General features: G+C 36.0%; 2 protein-coding genes across 11 annotated transcripts; one reads left to right on the top strand and one right to left on the bottom strand.

The window, feature by feature from the left end:
- Nucleotides 1-1,997: 1,997 nt before the first annotated feature.
- On the top strand, nt 1,998-8,335 carry LOC104887325 (elongation factor Ts, mitochondrial). Its single transcript, XM_010671942.3, has 8 exons — nt 1,998-2,407; nt 2,594-2,766; nt 3,297-3,386; nt 3,479-3,653; nt 3,861-4,045; nt 5,206-5,331; nt 5,489-5,577; nt 8,045-8,335. The coding sequence occupies exons 1-8, from the start codon at nt 2,137-2,139 to the stop codon at nt 8,085-8,087; spliced, it is 1,152 nt and encodes a 383-aa protein (XP_010670244.2). The 5' UTR covers nt 1,998-2,136; the 3' UTR covers nt 8,088-8,335.
- Nucleotides 8,336-9,058: 723 nt separating this feature from the next.
- Nucleotides 9,059-21,416, bottom strand: LOC104887331 (SKP1-like protein 21). Of its 10 annotated transcripts, none has more exons than XM_048638301.2 (11): nt 21,177-21,416; nt 20,257-20,408; nt 17,828-18,047; nt 16,832-17,078; nt 16,413-16,604; nt 16,217-16,327; nt 16,038-16,116; nt 10,703-10,824; nt 10,355-10,581; nt 9,941-10,069; nt 9,059-9,570 (listed from the first exon to the last, which is right to left on the bottom strand). In XM_048638301.2, exons 3-10 carry the CDS (start codon nt 17,860-17,862, stop codon nt 9,967-9,969), a joined length of 1,116 nt encoding a protein of 371 aa, XP_048494258.1. In that variant the 5' UTR covers nt 17,863-18,047; nt 20,257-20,408; nt 21,177-21,416; the 3' UTR covers nt 9,059-9,570; nt 9,941-9,966. The 10 variants fall into 10 exon arrangements, with proteins under 10 accessions (XP_048494258.1, XP_048494261.1, XP_048494269.1 ...); XM_048638304.2 differs by having other exon boundaries at nt 17,828-18,044; XM_048638312.2 differs by having other exon boundaries at nt 20,307-20,408.
- Nucleotides 21,417-22,098: the final 682 nt, after the last annotated feature.

Genomic DNA, 22,098 nt, shown 5'->3' with positions numbered 1-22,098 from the left:
TTTGATAGGCACAAGCCACCGTGGGCAAAGGGGCTTGCGCGAGAAGATGGGATCGAAGGGGGCCATAACAATTTTCAAGGCCAATCAAGAAACGATGCAAGCGATCGTCAGAACATTGTTGTTCGAGAAAGCAAACGACTTCACACTGCCCGCCACCCTTAGAGAAAGTAGGCGCCACCTTCTGGGATGACAACTCGACCCATAAACGAGTCAAACGGCCGAAATAATCGGCCAAAGGTTCTATCTTTTGCTACTTGCAATCACTAATTTGAGATTTGAGTTGACAAATTCTAGTGCCATTATTAGAAACGCAATAACGTTCCTGCAGATGAACCCACAATTCATGAGTTGTTTCATAGAACGAAACGTAATTGTGAATAGTCGGATAGATTGTGTTTAAGAGCCACAAAACAAGCATGGAATGTACTGTGCTCCAGTCGGCCAATTTTTCCGGGGTAGAAGGCTTGGGAATAGTTCCCTCCAAGTAGCCCAATTTACGTTTTGCATTCAAAGACATGCGAATCGCGCGTGCCCATTCATCAAAATTGTCATCTTTCAACTGAATCGGAGTGATTAAGTTGCCTAGATTATCATTAGAGCCTATAAAGTAGGCTGGATCAGGAGATTTGTTTCGTTAGATTCCGTCATTATGACGCGCCTAGCACCACGGGAGTAGGTGCGAAGAGGGGAAGTAATGATGAAGGATCAAAGAAATCGAATCGGTGAAGAGATGTACGATCAAGGAAGAGAGGCGGAAAAAATCGATTCTCAAGTTCGGTTTTTTCGATTTTTCGGTTTTTGGGTGGAGAGGAATTTTTCAATCTTAGGCTCTTGATATCATGTTAAGTTTGGTTAATTCCCGTTGTCCTTCTCATTCATTAATCACATATATTCATACATCATGCATCTAGAGTCCTATTAGGAATAACAAACCTATTCCTAAAATCTATCTTAAATAGTCAATATTTATCCGAAATAATAGATTCCTAACACTTATGTTTATAAAAAGGCTTCCTGGTGTTCATTATGGACACGACTTATGAAACACGTTTAACCTTTAGAGTTTAAGACTCCTTGTATTATTCTCTCTGATTTTCTCCATTATAGTGAATAAGCTCTAATTTTCCACCTGTGGACATAGGTCAAATTTGACTGAACCACGTAAACCCTTGTGTTATTTGTAAGTTCATCTTTATTGTTTTCTCACCTTTATTATTTCATTAATTTTTTGTTCCGCATTAATCAAACTATAACATTCTATTTCCTAGCACTCACACTTTTAACTATAGCCCTCTTGTATTATTATATATACATATGGAAAAACACAGAATTGTGCAAAATCTATATATCAATATTTACATCTTTTTTCACATTATCAACTTTTTATAATTATCAATATCACATATTGATCAAACTTGTAAAATTGACAAACGTGCAAGTCTTCTGTCTTTTTCGTTTTCTCGGCACAAACGTGCAAGTCATTTGGGCACAGTTATATAAAGGGTTATGTTATATGCAGCCCTTTAGGGTGCATATAAGACATAAATACACTACTTAAAATGTAAATAAGTTGTGAATTTATGGAAATTTTTTGCATCAACCGATGTAATAAATGATCAATTAATGTAACTTATTTTCATTTTTAACTTTTTATATACAACCCTTAGGGCTTCATATAGCTTTTCCCTTATATAAAAAGGGATTAAGTTTTAGCTCTTTGAATGGGGATGTAGGAGGATTTTCGAGAAATACAAATAACTTTTAGATTTTTTTCAGATTTGGCGAGCATATGAAATAACTAGTGAATTACATGTTCTTTTAAACTAAATTAGTGAAAATTGAGATCATTTTAGTTTAATTAAGTTCAGAGAAATCTCTCTCATAGTTTTAGTTCAATCGAGTTCAAAAGATTAGGATAGTCGGTAACTATTGAAGTAACTTACCATCAAAAGACAAAGATGCCCCTAGACCTCAAGGTAACTAACCGTGTTGCAATTACTCTGTTGTGAAAGACTCAATATTGAAAGCCCTTGTAGATTTCCTTAAACCCTACTCACTGTGAATTGTGATATTCATTTGTTGTGCAATCAATCATACCAAAATAACCCAGTTGTAAAATCAACAATTATACTTCAAATGGCTCTTTCTGGGAGTGCAAAGCGTTCAATCGGGATTCTTTGCAGCAAAAAGATGCATTCTTTGAATCATAGATTTTCAACCATGGCTATCACAGGAAGTTGTTCTCATTCAATCATTGATGATCTTCAATTTTCTGGAATGTGTTTGAGGAGATATTCTGCTGCATCATCATCAGATCAGATGAATCTTATCAAGCAACTCAGAGAAAGAACATGTGCTCCCATTAAACATGTTAAATCTGCTCTCGTTGAGTGCAATTGGGATATTGGTAACTTTTTTTTTTATATATTTTCTTGAAATTTCTTTCCTACCCATTTAATATATTGGATGGAAAACTAAGAAAATGATTCACTTTTGATCTGCTGCTGATTTTGTTGCTGTGTTTTTTTTTTTGGGTACTAGTAAGAATATGAATTTTAGTGTTAGAAGTTGTAATGTGATAATATTATTGTAGAGGCGGCGCAGAAAGAGTTGAGGAGGAAAGGGGTTTACCTTGCATCAAAGAAATCATCTCGAATGGCGACGGAAGGTGTGCTTGCCTTAGCTCAGGATGACACAAATACTGCTGTTATTGAGCTGAATTGTGAGACTGATTTTGTGGCGAGGAATGACATATTTCAATACATGGTCAGTGTGAGATCCTTTTTTGTTTTTGGTATTGCTTGCTATTGTTCATAATGTTGTGATATCGAAGAAACCTTAGGGTGCGTTCTCTTTACCTTATTTTTCATGAACGGATTTTATTTGAACTTATTGTAAACTTATTTGAACTTGGCTGCACTTATTGGAACTAACTTATTTTATAAGGTGTTAAGACTTATCTGAACTAATATGTACTTATTAGACCAAAAACTAACTTTGTAAGGTGAAGAGAACACATCCTTAATCATGCTCATCTTAGTCTTGTAGCTTAAGCTGTAATTTTACTAAGTAGTAACTTCCTTGGAAGACATTGAGAAGCTGAAGATTTGACTGTAAAATTGACTCTGAACTCTGAAGTGGGCATTGGTTATCTTAGAAGTAATCAAGCAGTTTTTCATTTTCTTTATAGAAATAATTGCTTTAAGTTGTGCTTGTGTCTTTATTCCTCACTTGATGTGTTTTCTTATATGAGATTCATCTTGTAACTATGTTCAACTTGATCACCATTCTGTTAGGCTATATCTTTAGCCAAGTCGGCATTGGCTGCTAATGGTTCTTCTCAGCAAGGGGGCGAAGCCCTACCAATGACACCTGAGTATTTGGAGGTTAGGACTTTACTCTCAACTTTTAATATGTCACACACATATACATTCATTCTGGTTTAAAACTGTTTCGGTGAAACATACATATGCTGCAGAGCTTGAAGCTGAATCTAGCTCATCCAAAATTAAGTGGAGAGAAGAGCGTGCAAGAAGCAGTCACCGAACTGGCAGCTATGATGGGAGAGAATGTAAAACTAAGGAGGGGTTTTGCAATGTCTAAAACTTCACCTGGTGTCATTTCTACGTACCTCCATTCAAGTCCTCAACCAGGTAAGGTGATTATGTTCTGACTCACCCAAAAACAAACCTGTATATTATTCAGACAAAAAGCTTCGTTTTGGAACTTCTTGTTACAAACACGAAAGATGTATTTTTGTGTAGCTGAGAAATTGAAAAGGAGTTTTCATGCCAATAATAGAAGAATATTTTAAGACTAAGATTCAGAAAAACTTGACCTTTTGCTACATCTTCATTCAGGCTTGGGTCGTATTGCTGGAATTTTATCTTTAGAAGTGGAGGACCCAAATGTTGACTCAACTTCCCTTCAGCGTGTTGGATCAGAATTAGCTATGCATGTGGTAGCAGCCAAACCCTTATTTCTCTCAAAGGAATTCGTTTCTTCTGATGCCCTAGAAAATGAACGGGAAATTCTCAGATCTCAGGTACAATATTATTGTAGTGGGTTGCCCTTAGTACACAATTGGCTATTTATAAAGATATGACTATGCTGATATGTACTTGCGACTAGGGTTATCCTGTTCTCTTATGTCCAGAAGCTTGAGAGACAAGAATGTCTCTCCTAAACTGTCATTTCTGTCCCCAGCTTGGTCCAAATGCAATTTAATCATGTCAGCATTTTCAAATCACCGTAACCATAGTTTGAATACCAGCATTGAAGCATTCTTTTATATCTATTTGATCAGTTAACCATTCTCCTCCTCCGTTTCTATTGCTCGGATTTCGAATCTGGCGTTTTTGGTTAGGGATTTTGATCCACAAATTTTACCCATTTAGGCTTTGATCTTTGTTTCAGGTATTACCATTGAACATCAAACTTGTCTTTCAGTTCTCTTCTTTTTGAAACATCTCTAGAGGCTTCTTCTTGGGATTGGATGTTTTCTTGAGATAAATAAGACTTTTCCGGTGAAGTTGTTCCATTTTATTCCCAAGCTTTCCTTTTGATCAAGGCACCATTTGCTTATCCTATGAAATATGTTCTTTTTGAATTTTTTTTCCATGACAAAGAGTCTTGAAGCTTTCCTTGGTCTGGACCATTTTTCTTTAATTTGATTTAAATTTCCTCCCTGTGTGTAGGCTTCGAGCTTATATAGATTTCATTTTTTCGTGCTTTTGTGGCGTGAATTCTAGAATGATTGGACTTTGATCTGAGAGGAAGAATTAAATTTCAAACTGATGCTTCTGGATGTTGCATTTTCCACTAGTCGTTGCAAAAAGCCTAGTCAATTCTTCCGTAAATCTCTTGCTCATCTTCTCTATTATGTGACCATGTGAAGTTGATTCCATAGCCTTCCTGCTTGTGGTTGATGCGCTACCTGTTCTCATTATGAATTGATTGTCTTGCAATAATTTAATATAACACTTTATCGCACTGCGAATGCTTCATTTCTCAATGAACCATAATTGCCAGACTTTAAATTCTGATGTCATAAACACACAATTTTGATACAACTCCTGGCTTGTTGTTTCTGCCTCTACAAAGGGGGGGGGGGGTGAATTATATTGGTCATACAATAGGGTTGCAAAGTAATAGCTCATAAGTTCATTGTTCATTTGTGAGCTTACTTTTTTTTTGTGAATACAGGCAGAAGCATCCGGAAAACCAAAGATGGCCATAGAGAAGATGGTAGAAGGACGTTTAAGGAAATACATGGAGGAAGTGGTTCTGATGGAGCAAAAGTTTGTTGTTGATGATACAGTTAATGTGACGGTGAGTTAACAAGTGGATAAACTTGGATTTGGTTTTCCTTTCTTTTCCCTGCCAATTGGAGTTCCTCTGAGAGTAGACCAGGAACAATTTTCTTTTCATGTGCATGAAATAGAAGTTGAAGGGATATGATGCTTACTGTTTTCTTATACTGCTGCAGAAAGTGTTGGATAATTTGAGCAAGGAAGTTGGCTCTACTGTAAAGATTGGGAGCTTTTTCAGGGTGGAAGTCGGAGAAGGAATCGAGAGGTAAGAAATCAGGAGCATCTTACTCCGAGTATTGTCTGTTCCTCTGATATATTTTTACTCTCTCTTGTTTATCAAGAAATTGTGCCTGGACGAGAGTAAGTTTTCTGAAGTAGGATATTGTCTAGTTGTAAATTAAATTGGATGAGTATGACCAGGGTTGTTCCAGTTTTTCTTCTCTTTGAAGGGGAAGGGAGGGGGGTAAAGCAATTTTTTTGCTGAAATGATTGAAATGGCATCTGTCTTTGTGGTTGACTTTCTAATAATTTCCCTTCTTTCATACCCCCCCTCCTTGTCCTTGAAAGATTTTTCTCTTTCACTATTTAAACTTCGAGTATCAATTATTTAAATATGTATAGAATTAGAATGTGAAAATGGTATTCTTAGATTCCTCGTACCTGTATAGATTATATTATGTTCCTCAAATTGAGTATGCCGTTTCCACTTATACTTCTCGAAATTCTCTTCTGGGTGTTTCAAATTTTAGTCAAGTAAATAAAATTACAGACTAACATATAAACATGCCACAAAATTAGATGATCGTTGGGTGGAACTTGGAAAGGAAAGAAAACGTGCCACATGATAACAAACAATGTTTGGGTTCTCCCATGCTCTCACCAGAAGGGCCTCCTAAATGGAAAAGCCCTTAAAAGTTTGAGGATTGCCAAAATGCCTGAGACACACCGCAAGGCATGATTGGCTGATTGCAATTTGCAAATCATAAAGACAGTCATCACCTTCAAGGTCACTCTACAATGCATGACTCTCACGGTTCGTGGAGTATAACCCCCTTCCCTAATTATGGGGAATGTTTCCAGATTACATTGTGCCATTTTTTATTCTCAAACTGAGGTGTTCTGAGGGTTGTAAGTGTTGCCTACAACCCTCACAAAATAAGACCCCTGCATGAGCTGGTAGAGGATAAGCTTCAAAGATTGTATGCAAATTGCCAAATTCTATTATCTCATATTTTTTTTCTTCATTTGGACTTCCCTTTTCTAGATTTCAAGTCTCCACTAGGTCATTCTCATTGTTGCTGTTTTGTTGGCAATAACCAATCTAACTATCCCTTTCTTATCTTGAATTTGATAATTTTCTTGTTGATTTTGACACTGAGATGCTCCATTTTTATCCCAGATATGCTGATATTTCATTTTCATTGGTCCTATATTGCATTTCCTGTAAGAGGCCAAAAGGTTTTGATAAAAAAGAAATCAAATGCAGCTTATTACTTAGATTGATTTAGTCTTTCAGATGAATCAGATTGCTCTTTTAACTTCACTTTTTGTGTAAACTACATGATCTGTTCATAAATTGAATTTGGTAGTACTCCCTCAGTCTCTTAAGATAGTTCCTCATCGATTAAATAGAAGACAAGCAAAGGCAAAAGTATTTTGATAAGGTGATCTGACATAAATATCATTGTATACATGATTAAATTAGATGAATATTAAATGCTGTTTTGCAGTTAGATGATAGATGAATGATATTGTAGACTAATTTAGGAACACCGGGTGGTTCCTCTTATAATCGAAAGTAGGATTTTTTGAGATAAAAAACTAATAAGTAATATTCTGACTTTGCGCCAAGCCTTCCATGATTGATGAGGCATGACATTCATATATGGACCAAATCCATAATATTCTGAAATACCTGAACATTAATGGATTTCAGATATCCTAAGGCTTATTGTCTCTAATCCTTCCCCATCTGTGTCTTAACCACTGCCCTGAATACTGATTGATGATCAACTTCTAGTGTCAAGCAGCGTAGCGGGCAAGAGATTTAGCTATCTGGTTTTTCTTCAAAATAAATTCTTCCGCCCTCCTTAACTGCGTCTGTCAATGTATCTCTTTTCCTCTGCAGTGTTTATTGCTGCTCACTGAAAATTTGTCCCTCCTCCAAATCATTCTTTGCTGCTTAGTGCTTACCTGTTGCTTTGAAGTTCAAAAGTTTGCCTCAACGAACTTAGTGAGCTTTGACCATACTGCTCTCTGATTTTAAAATTGGTGAATATCGAATAAGAAACTTATCTAACTTAACTGGAGTCTGATTGCTTTGACATTGTTGTATGCTCAGACTTCAGTTTAATACGTTAATGACCTGCTTATCAGGATATCACTTTTGATTGTATTGTTTTGGTCAATCTTATCTGCAAATCACAGCCTGTAACATCTGAAATATGTAATTTCTGTTGAGAAAATGGAATAATTATGGAAAAAAGTGCTTACAAGTCTAGCAAATTCATTGGTTCTAAATGCATACAACTTCGGATGGTAGGGTCTAGTTTGTGATTTATTGTATGCTTATAGTTGGTGAGAAGACAAAAAGAGGAAATAGCCTAGCAATGATCTTTCTGTTGGTTTTCTTCTTATGTGCATGTGTGGTAACAACTGTGCTGCTTAACTTGAGAATCATTTTTATCTGCTTTAATAAAACCTTGACCTTGAGAGTTTGGTCGTTAATACAGGTCTGAGTCAAATGAGTCGGAACCAGTGGCTCAGGCAGCTTAGAAGTTGGTTATGGAGAATGCCGTTTTCATCGTTCATAGTGTCAGCCATACCAGTGCCCAGAGCAATGGAAGATTAGAGTTTTGTGGAAAATTTTGTATCAATTTTCGAGCTAATTTCCCAGTTAGTTAGTGCTAGTCCTATTTTCATTGTTGAATAAAACAACCCTTGTGGATTACTTACACAGTTAGTGAATCCATGATGAGAAAGCCTACCATATTGAAGAGAACGTAAAAAGACAGTTGATCTGACCTTTGGTTCTACGCTCCATTTACCTACTTTTGGTTGCAATATTGTACAACCTGACATTGCATTTTAACCCTCTTTTCTCCGTACAAATCAAAAGTCAAAAGCACATAAACAGACAATAAATGTAATGAAAATTTTATGATTTTTGACGAGAAAAAATATCATCAAATAAAAAAAAATGAACACATGTAACAACAGCTGGGCTAGGTGGATCAAACTTGGTTATTTAGGGAAAAATTTTATCCACTCACTAGGTAATCTATCTACTAGAGATAGACATTGATAATAAGTGGAGTTCAATTCAGTAGAATTATTTATTTTTTAATTGTCTGTTTTTAATGGGTAGTTTACCCAGTGGATGGATGTAACAATCTCCAGCTATTTTAGATTTACACACATATCTATATCTACGATTATAGTGATTTCGTAGCTTGTAAAGTTGTAATCTATATTTGGTAATTTCTCAACTTTAGCTCAAATCGAAAAAAAATTAGAAATATGTCATCTTTGTTAGGATAGATTTAGGAGTAATCTTAAATGGACTAAAAGTAGGTTGTACCACTGTAGAGAAATAACCTATGCACCTATTGCAAAGATTAAGTTATCTATTCAATAAATAAATTGATAAGGCTTAACCTTTGCACTATGTGTATAATTAAAAAAAAAACCCTTTTTCATTATTGTTTCTTGTCATTGTTGAAATTTCATAAACATTGGAAAGGAACTTACAAAGTCAGCATATACATTCATTAAACATTAACAATATCATGATCACAAAGGAAATGATGATCTGATTTCTGATCCCCCAACTTATGATCTCACAACATCAGATGTACTTTTACACGATCTAATCACAACTTTACAAGGGTTCAATACACGAAAAAAAACTCGAAAAATCCTCTTCTTTTATCGTAACTTCCGCTAAATTTTACAACAAAATTTCATCGACAAAATTTGCAACCTACTCAACTATAAAAGAATGGGAAAAAACAGGGAGAAAAATTTCATAGGAAAAGGAGAGAAAAAAGGGACACAAACTCCTTGATGTTGCCCTGTTGCCAACTTATTGCTCCTGTTCATGCAGCAAGAATCATTGGTAACCAACCTTATTACCCGCCTCATTTCTGCAGCAAGAATCATCAGCTTAATGTACACAGGACATTTTTATCCTACCATCCATCATAAATTTAAGCCATCGAAATCCACTTCCATGGAGTTTACCGTCCTCGTTCTCTCCCTGTACAATATACATTAAATAAAAAGCTGTTAAAAAATCTCATACATCTATATTATTGAATTTTCTGTCGGAAAATAAATGGTAGCATGGATTTATAGTTAGTTCTATGGAGATCTTATGTTGATGTCCGAGGTAATCCTTGTCCATCCCCAAATAGCTTTTCTTTCTTCATATATTTCAATAATTATCCATTAGCCAATCACCAATTTAGAGGTGGTATTTGGTGGTAACGAATTTACATTGAGCAATGGCAAAACTCTACAAAATTACGTGAATTTCCATTGTCACTACATTATTCTTGACCAGAAGGGTCTTATATCAATGCAACAAGACATGAATTTCAGGGCAGCAAAATTGATGTTCAACTTACTTATTTTCCAGTGGAATTGGTTGTTATTAATGAATAAAGTTACTGACTTCTTTTCTAGATCCGTGTAGAAGCTCATGCATTCTCTCGGACCAGTTTAGATTGAGCCTCCGAGTAAAATCCTCTACCTCCCTGAATGAACAAGTAGATACATCCAATATTAATCAGCAGAAAGAAACCTTCTTCATGCAACAAAAAAAAACAGCGTCCACTTTTTATTGTTTTAGTAAATTACACAGAAATGGTGGTCAATACGTGAATAATATATGAGCTGGTTAAGCACTCATTCTACACATCCAAGAGCATAAGAATGGTTTTGGGGGGGGGGGGTAGCCATGGTAACATAGCCTACCACAATCACGAAAAAAGAACACGATAAAGCAGAAAACAAGAACTATTTTTATAATGTAAACTCACAAGTAATAAGATAGCAGCTCTCTTTGTTCTTTATATTCGTACTTCAGTAAAACATGAGGTTCAAAAACAAACCTATCAATTTGTTCCTTCATCACCGGATCAATATCATCATCCCCGTCGTCCAAGTTCTCTTCTCCAATAAAGCAATTGTCCAAACTTGATAACTCTCTTCTCAAACTGGGGCTAGGCCCAAGCGTAGAGACTTGAGAGCAATTGCCCTTGGACTCCTACAGTATATGAAAAACAATTGCTGAAAAGTTGTATGCAATATCATTTCTAAATGATCAGGTGATTAAAGGAGCAAAAAGAACAAAGGAGATTGAGAAGGTTAAAGACAGCCAGACAAACCTTATGATGTTCAATGCCATTTATTAATGGAGGACTTTTTGGCTGGTCCTTCCTCCTCCGGTGTTTTTTCTTGCTCTTAGATGTTTTAGCAGCTTTATTATCTGAGCAACAAAAACTTGTGACTGAAACAGATTTTCAAAATAAGAAATGAAGAGAGCAGAAAGATTATATACAATTTCATCATAAAGTGCATAGGAGTGGACAAGATGTTCTCAGCACAAACACCGAGAATTAGACTGAGGGAACAAGAAAGATGTTACTCCATATAGACTTGCATTATTTTCTAGTTTGTAGGAAAACATAATTGATAAAGCAACTTTGTTCTACATGGATATATTGAAAATTGAAATAAATTGATCTCCAAAACTGCAATCCGCCGAAGTATATTTAATAACAAAATAGGATTGCCTACTTAAAAATAACACAAGAAGAAGCATAAGCTCATCTCCATAAGACATCCTTGGGACTTTATCGTGAAGTTTCAGTCAGCAAATTTGGAGAGTATCACAGCAAGGTTCTCAAATTTGGAAGCAAGTAGATGAACACATAGCAAATAACTCAGAGCTACAATGCTTAAAAATTCTTGTCACAAAATCCTTAGTGTAGATCGCACTCAAAAAGCTGAGCTGAAGAAATTTTGTAGTGGAAACATAATTTTTGAACAAACAGATGGGACTAAACATCACCAAACTAAATAATTAGGGTTCCTGCAATTCGCTTTTTAGCATTATTTTACTGGTGACAACCGCAAATGTACAACCCAACGTAGAACAAAATGCAAGACATGCTCAGGACTCGCCACCAGATAGCTGTCCGATAAAAAATATGGTGAAAGGTGCAAAATTACTTCCTATTGCCAGTCCTATATAACAACTAACAAGGTACTCTCACCTAGGGGTGCTCAAAAGCTCGGCTCAAGTTCGGGATCGCTCAAAACTTTAACGAGCCAAGCATGAGCCTAGTGGAGTTTGGTTCGAAAGCTCGCAAACATGTTCGATAAAATTTGAAGTACAACTTTATACATTGATTTTTAATCGAACTTGAAATTTCACTTCAAAAAAACATAAGGCCCAACTTCCAGCCCACTCCAAAAATATGAACTAGATACACCATTTTCAGCCCACTGACAAAAATACAAACTAGATGGAAGAATAAGAAAAGAAAAGAATTAACTCTTTTGTCACTTCATAGCCATTCAAGGGTTTTCGACTTGCCTTCAACCCTAAATCTCCCAGGTTTCACACTTAACGGCGTGGTCCAGAGCTTGGCGGCGAGCGGCATGTAGTCCTTCCCGGCGAGCAGGATGACACCCTCTGTATTTCTTTTTTGAATTTTGTTTTTTTATTTTTCATCCGTATTTATCTGAGTGGTATTCTAAGGTTGATTTGGTCAATGTCGTGATTTGATTGTCCTCGCTTTCATGCTATATGGTATACTGAATATAGGGCACAGAAAAACTATGTTCCTTCTTAACAGAGATGCACACTCTGAAAAAAGTTCCACTACGTTTTTTTTTTATTTTTCTTTTTTGGATTTGGTCATCTTTTGTCTGATGCTAACCAGCTACCTGCTGAAGAATTTGCATCTCTGTTGTATGTACATATGTTGTTTGGTATTTGTATACAGATCTGGTGTGATATTATTTTTTAGGTTTTTGCATTTTGATTGATTGACTGTAACTGCTAGATCTGACATTGTGAATGGTAGATCTAATAATTTAGGTTCTGTAGGATCTGATTGAAGTCCTTAAAATGAGTGCATTTCTAATGAATTTGATGACAGTTACGAGGATCTGGATTGCTTTAGTGAAAGTCTTCTAGATTTGGATTGTCAATACACTTTTGTTTGTAGATTTGGATTTTGATTCAACTGCATTATGTTGTGTTAGGGTTGTGAGTGCGTAGCGGAAGCAACTTAAAGAGATTGAGAAAAATAAATAGAGTATTAGAGATCGTAATATATGGCAAGACAAGTAGTAAAAGATGGACACATAATTTAACATGAATAAAATCCTCAAATAGTAGAGGCAAGAAACCCACGGACGACGAGTATCCAAAATCCACTATATGAAAATAGAAGAGTACAAGAATCACCCAAAACTTATAAGGGTGAGTAGTATATATACAACTCTCACTCTAAACTCACAAAGGAGTAATACAAAAAATAATAGTAGATTAATAAAATAGGTGAATTATGTACAAGGAGGGTTGTAGAGAAAGGCTTGTAGGTATAGCTTCTTGTAGTTGTGTGCTTGTTGGTTGATCTTTTTGTGATGATGCAAATGGATGCCCATCTTCCCAATTTATAGGGCTTGATGTCGGTTGAACAAATGCATTGGAAAGTGGTAAGAACTATCTTTGTTTCACATGCTCTAGAATGGTCTAGTGTGTATAATCAAAAGTTGTCAACCTGTGCAAGGAGCTTGAACTATCTAGTATCTTACCATATGGAGTTCTAGATAGCTCCATAATTTACCAAATCAAAGATAACCTTGAGAGATAATTATAGTCATACCAATCGAGATATTTAGTGACGGGCTAGAATTTGGGCCAAAACCCAACATGTTGGACAAGAGTCGATACTCATGATTCATGAAACAATGTAGACACAGACACACAGTAATACTTCTCCATAAAGTCAAGTTGAATCTGAGAAAGTTGGAGGTAGTCTGTAATAGATTGGTTTAGGGAAGGGGTAACATGGGTAGTAGAATATAATTAAGTTGGCTTGAGGAGTAAGCAAGTAAATAGCTCTATAAATAAAGGGGATTAGTGTTAGGAGAGGATATCAAGAAAATATTGGAGAAAGTTTATTTTAGAGGTTAGTTTGGGAGTGTGACCAAATCACTCAAAAACTTTGGCAATTTATCTTTTATTTTCTGTAGTTTGCATTTCCATCAATCAAATATCATCATCTACTTCTTTACTTCATTGCACAATTTCTCAGTTCATTACAAATGGTATCAGAGAACCTCGGAGTGATGGCCTGGAACCAGCCAGCTGTGACCAACGATGACGTTGGTCCTTATGGGGGACGAATGTTATGTATTGATCCTACGGAAACGATCTCACATCGACTGTATGGGAGGTTGGTGTGTGGTTTATATAGGACAATGGGCTCTCTTCCTCATGGCCAGTTGAAACATCGGAATGACCACCTGCAACTCTGCCGGCGAATCCCGGACCTCCAGCCCACCGCCCTTTCTACATCACCCGCCTTCTTTTGACCGCATCGTGTTGAAGGTTTATCCTTTGGTGTGGGTTAATTCCCCCACCAATAAAGACGTTGTCACCAAATTCCTTGCCCATGAAGCCTCGTCTACCTTCCTCGGTGTAGCCACCTGCGACTTCTGGACCACCGCATGTGGTGCCTTCTCTTGGTCCCCCAATCTGATGCGCCACCGTTATTTCGCCCGCGAAGGTTGGATAATCTCCACCAACTTTCTTAAGATCTGAATTCTCACATTTTTCATCCTCCTCTTCGATCCCTGGATCTTCTTGGAGTTCTTCTGCCAACACCACACTATGGCTATCACTAGTACAATCACCTGTAAATTCAGCCTCTCCACCATAACCATAACCCAAGGATGAGCTCAGGCGCTTTTCCTTGTCATTCCAATGCATCGAATCTGATTGTACTTGCCACGAAGGCGTTGATGACGAACAAAAGTGTCGCATCACCTGCCCCTTCAGTTCTTGCCAGTCATAGAAGGGCAGTCGCCGCGCATCATCGTCAAGCCCGATGATGGCAACCTTCAACTTCGCTTCCTCATTTAACTGAAAAAATTCGAAGAAATCTTCCTTGAAGGATCCCATCTTTCGAATTTCCTCCATTTAACTCATGAATTTGAAGTTCTTGCCGAATTCTCCTTTCTTCTTCACAATTTGAAATCTCCAAATCTCTTTTGTGTGTGATGTAGGGGAACTCTTCTCAAATCCATGTTTGCATTTGTTGTGCTGCGTTTCTGCCCGCAAGCTCCATTGTAGTTTTTTTTTTTCAGAAATCGAAAGCCGATAAAAAAATCAGCGATTAATCTCCTGAATCGTCTGCTCTGATACCATTTGTTATAAAACAACAGGAATGCACTTCCCAAAAGCTAGCTCAAGAGGAGGAGAGCCCATTGTCCTATATAAACAGCACACCAACCTCTCATACGGTCGATGTGAAATCCTTTCCCTGGGATCAGTCCATAACATTCATCCCCCCATAAGGACCAACATCCTCGTTAGTCACGGTCACGTTGGTCACGACTGGCTGGTTCCAGGCCACCACTCCGATGTTTGGCTCTGATACCATTTGTAATGAACCGAGAAATTGTGCAGTGAAGTAAAGAAGTAGATGATGATATTTGATTGATGACAATGCAAATTACAGAAAATAAAAGGTAAATTGCCAAGTTTTCGAGCGACTTGGTCACACTCCTAAACTAACCTCTAAAATAAACTTTCTCCAATATTTTCTTGATATCCTCTGCTAACACTAATCCCCTCTTGTACTACCCATATTTACTTGCTTACTCCTCAAGCCAACCTAATAATATTGTACTACCCATATTTACTTGCTTACTCCATAAGCCAACCTAATTATATTGTACTACCCATATTTACTTGCTTACTCCTCAAGCCAACCTAATTATATTGTACTACCCATATTACTCCTCAAGCCAACATGTTGGACATGAGTCGATACTCATGAAACAATGTAGATACAAACACACAATAATACTTCTCCATAAAGTCAAGTTGAATCTTGCTGTCATAGAGAAAGTTGGAGGTAGTCCTCCCATTCTGTCATCTATTATGTATGGAATTATTAATATGCACTAGGTGTATGCAATTTGTTATTATGAGATATATGTAGCCACTCTTCTCCAATCTTATACAAACTAATTTAGGATCAGATTGCAATTACACAAAGGCAAAGCAGGTTTGTTGAAATAAGCCAAAAACGTTCCCAAGCCGAATAGTTTGTGAGCTTTTTTGAACCGAGCCGAATTTTTTTTACCGAGCTCGAGTTCGAGCCGAGCCCCGATTTTCGAGCTCGATCCTTCGGATTCTCGAGCCGAACCGAGCCAAGTTAAGTCTCGGTTCGGCTCGTTAACAAGCCTTCATCACAAACAAATCATTGAACAAACATGCCAATTAGGCCAAACATAAGGAGGCTCCATACCACACTTCTGGTGCAAGTTTATTTTTTAACTTTGGAAGGGAGGGGTTCTAAAATCTAAACTAAGAATACAACCTCCTAAACCACCAAATATAAGTGCAAAAAGGCTCTTTTAGCTTTACCACTAAACTGCAAAGAAAAGTCGGGAGAAAAAAAAAATTCAATTTACCTTCATCACCTCCATTTATAAATGACAATAAATCATCAACCGAGCGATTATCTACATGCATTTCTTCAGCTTCAGCACACTGGGAAAAGGAAGCCACATTGCCATCACCATAATGAAAACAGTTCACCAGAATTACAGAATTATAATTTAGTGACAGCAAGCACAGGAAAGTATGTTACCTTCACTTTCTCTTTCTCTCTAAGCTCTTTCCTCCTTTTCGCATACAGCCGGTTCAAAAGTCTGATTCGAGGATCATCAGTCATGTTTCGCAAAGGCTCCAACTTCTCCTCCTAAAACAATCAAATCTGCATTAACATAATAGACAAAATAAAGAGGCCATGTCAAGCACACACAACATTGCAAAGCATCAGAAACCTCTGTAAGATCATCAGGCAAACAGAATATCTCACGTATCTCCTCCGGAGTTTTGCCTTCAATCATTCGTGCCAGAGCACGGCTTGTTAGTTCAACCAAGGGCTTCAACTGCAGGCTATCAGCAGCAGATGCCAACTCACAGAGCCTTTTTGTATCCATTCGGATGAACTTCTCATCAAAGGATTTCCGTTCCTATGGAAATAAAACCATATGTCAGGTTCTATATTTGCTTAGCATCTGTGAAAGTAAAACACCTAGAACAGGTGATTTCTTTGTAAGAAATTCACTCTTTGGCTCTAAAGGACCTATCATAAATTATTATTCCCCGTTTATCCAACATAAAACGTCAGAAACTGCTTAAACTTCAAATATATTGGAATGGGATAAAAGCCACAGCCATTAAAGAATAAGGTCCAAACCTTATTAGAATGTCCTGGAACTTGATGGAAGCGGCAATAATCAAGAATTAAACTTAGCATGGCAGGATTGACTCTTTGTGGAAGACAGATAGCATGACTCTTAGCTGATCCCTTTCCTGCATGTATTTCATGACATATGACTGGGCAAAACATAGCAACCTCTTGTTCAACTTGTTGTATAGAACCATCAACTGTATGGAGCCAAATGTATGACTTCATCATCTGACCATATACTGGAGCAGGTGAACTATCAAAGATCCCCACGAAATCCATCATGTTGAAAGACAAAAAGTCAGTGAAACAGACTTGCAAAAATGACAAACATTTCTATTACTGAGAGGGGAAAGCAATCTAGCTAAAGACATTCTAATTGGAACTTTTACTACCATAACACCTTTCGATATTGTTTTAGAAACCCTCATCCATCAGAAAAGTGAGGGAACATGACTTGCAACTAATACTACCCTGAATTGTTATTCTTTATCTAGTAATAAATAGTTATCTAAATCTTAGGTTTACATTTTTTAGTCTCAAGAAAAACATATTCAAATAAACCTCGTAATCGTAAAAAGGTAGGTTTTTTCGCTATAGGCCTAGCAAATGAAAAAACAGGATAGGATCCTAAATACTACCCTGAATTGTTATTCTTCATCTATCTAGATCTTGAGTTTACCATTTTTTGGTCCCAAGAAAAACATGACTTTTTACAAGAAACAGTTGAGCTAGAAATGTATATGGCTACAACCACCAAATATTAGTTTAGTTAAGATGACAAACATATAACTGCATAAAAATTAACAAAATTCTCCTCTCTACCATATAGAGCAACCCTAAAGCCCTGGCACATTACTCCAAATATTATGAAAACACCTTGAGGAAAATATCCAGCATGGGCCAGCAATAATGGCCAACACTTGTTCATGTTTTGGCAAAGATGAGTTGTTCACAATGGTTTATAAATCTTCTCATTGGTGAAAAAATGAGAACTGACCATACCTTGGTTCAGATTCCACCACATCCAGTTCGGACATCTAAAGCTTCTTCTCAGACTTAAGATAAAGATCCACACCCTGACCTCTTTGTCACTTCCAACTTCACAAAAGCATGGGATAAACAATTTGTTATTTCTTTTGCTAGACAATACCAGCAGAAAAGGCCAGTGTTCCCAACCACAGAGCAACAAGCAGATGGCTCAGCTGGGGTGTGTATGCCACTGCTGCAAAAATGCGCAGTTCCAAGTCAGAATTAACAAACATAACTTACATTGAGAAGGGAGCATAGTGGTAAGACACATAGCAAACAGCATAAAACAAGCCGGCTGTTGTCAAAATAGTTGGAGGAGTGATTACTTTAATTTACGTTTCGATCCAATCACCTTCTACTAAAATTTCATAAGATATTTCTGGTTAATAACTCGAGTAAAAAAAAAGCGAAAATTAAGTAGGGTTCAAGTCAAGGTTGTTAGTGAGGTCAGATTTGCAAGGTTGTCTGTGCAAGCAAACTAGCCAACAAGAGCCTGTACAATAGGGCTCTTGGAAGGGATCTCCAACTAGCTCTCCAAAGGAGAGAGAAAATAGAGAGCTACTTCTAACCCAACAATAGGACTCTTAGGTGCGTCTTGAGTGTATCTCCATGGAGACACTTTGAAAAGTGTCTCTTGGAAGAGATACCATTTGGGAGAAATGGGAAACGACTCTCCATTGCCCCAACCAATCAATTGGTGATACACGGCACAAAGGAATGAGTTTCATTAATTGACACAGGGAACATTATATAGTGAAATATACGATGGACAGCTCATTAAAGAGCTTTATAATTGTTGGGTGTTTTTTTGATATAGTTTTTTAGAGTAGCTTGAAGAGAGAATAATGGAGAGACTTAGAGCAAATTAGGTCCTAAAAGTGAAACTTTCAATATGTGTGATTTATAAACTACTTCCTCCATTTACTTTGATTGCACCATGGGGGGAGGGGGAGACACGAGGATTAAGGAGAGGAGAGAGGTAGAGAGAATTAAAAAGAGGGACCACGTGATGAAGAGAGACAAAGACAACTCAATGCCAAATAAAGTAATGTTGCAATTAAATTAAAACATCCTCAAAGGAGGTGTTGCAATTGAAGGTAAATGAAGAAGTATACTAAACCACAACACACTGAACTTCAAAATAGAGACAGAAGGTTTAACAGAACACAGAACGATCTAACATCCAAAAGATCCCCCCTACACAGTATGTTGACCTCTCTGAATACATAAGAAGGTCTCTCGGGATTGTTTAAAAAAAAATTAGATGATTTCATACTCAGATGTCAGTACTTCACCGAAAGATGGAGAAACATAAAACTGAGAACAATACCACTATTCAGTAGTCAGCATGTCGACCTGATGTTTAGAAGTCATAGAATTCATCTACTGAGAACAGTGATAGCTTTGATTTTTCTTATGTAATACTACCTCCGTTTCCTAAAGATCTTCCTTGTTACTGCTACTACAAATACCAATGAGAATCAAATTGTGTGGGGTGGGTAAAGTAGGAGAGAGAAAGAGGTTAAGATAAATAAACAAATAAAAAGGGGTTAAAGTAGGAGAGAGAAAGGGAGTAAAAATTGAATTAATAATGTAATGATGGACCATATGATAGGGACATGAGAGGGTAAAAAGGGAAAAAAATTCCAAATAAGGAATAAAGTAAAAGAGGGAAGATCTTTAGGAAACGGAGGGAGTACTATTGATTTTTGTACTTAGGTAGTCCCATCTACGTGCTCCAAATAAAATATGCTCAGCGGGTATAAATAGGAAAAAAAGAAGTTGAAAATCAACACAGGATAATAACACCCTTTTATCCATCCTAGGAACAAGATTTAGTCGATTGCAGTAGATTATCAAAAATTAAGTGCATCACATAAGCAGCATGTCACGAGGCAGCAATATGGTTCATAATCAATAGATATATATTCCCGCTGTTTCTAAATATAAGGCATGTAAATTACTTTCACGCATATTAATAATTCAGTAAACATTTATCGTATTTACATATGTAATGAGAATTGACTATAATGATAATACAAATGCACCTATAATCTTACTTTGAAAGTATAAAATGACATTTAAGATTACAGTTATATAGTAGAATGCTTTATATTGTGAAACAAATTTCATTAAGCTAAAATGCTACTATATGATAAGAAACAGAGGGAGTATCCAACAATCCAAGAAAGGACTTTGTGTCCTTTTACAGAAGTTATACACCACCCATATAACAAAGTTCAAAAATCATATACAGCCAAAATTCTCACTAATGCGTAACTAACTCAAAATCAATAAAAGAAATATGTCATTGTTTCCATTCATACGATCCTAGAAAAAAAGGTGACTCTCCAAATTAGCATTTAAATTAATATCAGATAACATCCATTCTAAAGCCTAACCTGAATACATAATATCTGCCACTTGCCCTCATATAGTATTAGTCAATTACCAGCTCAAGATAGAGTCAGCACTCGAAATCTGACATTCTTTTCGAGATATCAGTATAAATCAAGGTTCTTCAGAATAGGCAGCCTTTTCATTTCTAAACAACCTAAAACAAAAGACTTGTGAGGAAGATCATCCTTAACACCAATGTTTCTTAACGCAGACAGTGATTAAAAAGAAAATTATATGGGTAGTTAAGTTCAGGATAATCACACTGTCCTACTCACACTATAAATTCAGATATATGTTCAGAATAATCTCCGACCTACAGTTCTTAAACGAAGCAAATGAAACATTCTTTTACATTTTACATATGTGATAACTGGCATTCTGTTTCTAACAACATCTATCTATCCTCAAAAAGTCAAAACCAATCACGAACCAATCAATTCGACGGATTTAGTTTCAATAGTTAATTATAACAATGATAGCTCAAGCAACAACAGTTTGCAATTAATTATACATTTTAAACCCTACACCACAAGATTGCAAAACTACGTCGGCAGCAAGCCCGTCCCTGAGCCAGGGCAGGAGGGGCGGCTGCGGCCGCCCCGGGCCCGGGGATGATAGGTCATTCATCCCTAATTTCCAGCCACAAACACTTTGAAAAATTGATCTGATAGAATGAATTAACAAGTTATACCAGAAATTCATTCGAATCATAAGTTTATAGCAATGTAAATTATCCACCCTAAAAACATGAAATAACATATATGAGATAAAGAAAAAACAAGTTGAATTCATAGAACAAACAATAACAACCGCATAAAACCAATCGCATGAATAATAACATCAAATAGATCTTAAAAATCGCATTTCCACACCAAAATCCGCAACAAAACAAGTAGATTCATCTAAGGAACAAAACAACAACCTGCAATTCGAGCTTTGGAATTAGCGTATGAGCGACGAATTTGCGTATGAGAGGTTCTGCCGTTCTGGAGGTTTTATTTATTTTTAATTTTTTTTTTTTTTTGAGTGAAGTGGTTCTAAAGTTCTAAAGAAATTGAATTTGCGCCTGTACCTTGTTTAAGATTTTTCTTTTGATCCAAAATACCCGAAAATGTAAGACTCCAAAAGATTTATAAAGAAAAAATTTGAATGGACGAGTTTATAATAACTACTTATTTTTAATTTAGTTCAAGTTTAAGTTCAATTCAGCTCAGCTCAGTTCAATTTAGCTCTATTCTTTTATAACCATTTTGTTAAATATTATTATTATATTGGTCTAATTTATTTTACTAATTACTCTTATTATTATTATTATTATAATATATTTTTATATCTTAAGTATTATTATTATTTTCATATATTATTTTATTTATTTATTTATTTTTTATTATTATTATTATTATTATTATTATTATTATTATTATTATTATTATTATTATTATTATTATTATTATTATTATGAACATGGTTTAGGTCAAAAGCACAAATAAGGGCATGTTTTTCCCAGCTTATTTTGAGTTCAGTTCAGCTCATTTCCATTCAATTCAACTCGATTCAGCTCGGTTCAGCTCAGTTCAGTTCAGCTTAGCTCCATTCTTTTATAACCATTTTGTTAAATATTATTATTATGTTTGTCTAATTTATTTTACTAATTATTATTATTCTTTTTATTATTATTATTATTATTATTTATTTTTATATCATTATTATTAAATATTATTATATTATATTATGTTATTATTTTTGTATGCGTTATGGTAGTATTTGTTGTAATAATTAGGAGAGAAATTTTGTGACAAAGTATTTTATAAACTCTACCGGCCCTTTGATGGACTTTTTGTGAG

The sequence above is a fragment of the Beta vulgaris genome, chromosome 1 (genome assembly GCF_026745355.1).
Source record: "Beta vulgaris subsp. vulgaris cultivar EL10 chromosome 1, EL10.2, whole genome shotgun sequence".
NCBI classification, from domain to species: domain Eukaryota; kingdom Viridiplantae; phylum Streptophyta; class Magnoliopsida; order Caryophyllales; family Amaranthaceae; genus Beta; species Beta vulgaris.
This window is presented reverse-complemented; position numbering and strand designations above follow the sequence as displayed.

What these genes read in the sequence shown, in the direction of transcription:
- LOC104887325 (XM_010671942.3), top strand. Translation starts at nt 2,137, where the DNA reads ATGGCTCTTTCTGGGAGTGCAAAGCGTTCAATCGGGATTCTTTGCAGC. An exon ending in TGACACCTGAGTATTTGGAG is followed by an intron (nt 3,387 to 3,478) that starts GTTAGGACTTTA and finishes CATATGCTGCAG; the next exon opens with AGCTTGAAGCTGAATCTAGC. An exon ending in GTCGGAGAAGGAATCGAGAG is followed by an intron (nt 5,578 to 8,044) that starts GTAAGAAATCAG and finishes TCGTTAATACAG; the next exon opens with GTCTGAGTCAAATGAGTCGG.
- LOC104887331 (XM_048638301.2), bottom strand. Translation starts at nt 17,862, where the DNA reads ATGTCCGAACTGGATGTGGTGGAATCTGAACCAAG. An exon ending in TGCCTGATGATCTTACAGAG is followed by an intron (nt 16,328 to 16,412) that starts GTTTCTGATGCT and finishes TGATTGTTTTAG; the next exon opens with GAGGAGAAGTTGGAGCCTTT. An exon ending in GAGAGAAAGAGAAAGTGAAG is followed by an intron (nt 16,117 to 16,216) that starts GTAACATACTTT and finishes TCCTTTTCCCAG; the next exon opens with TGTGCTGAAGCTGAAGAAAT.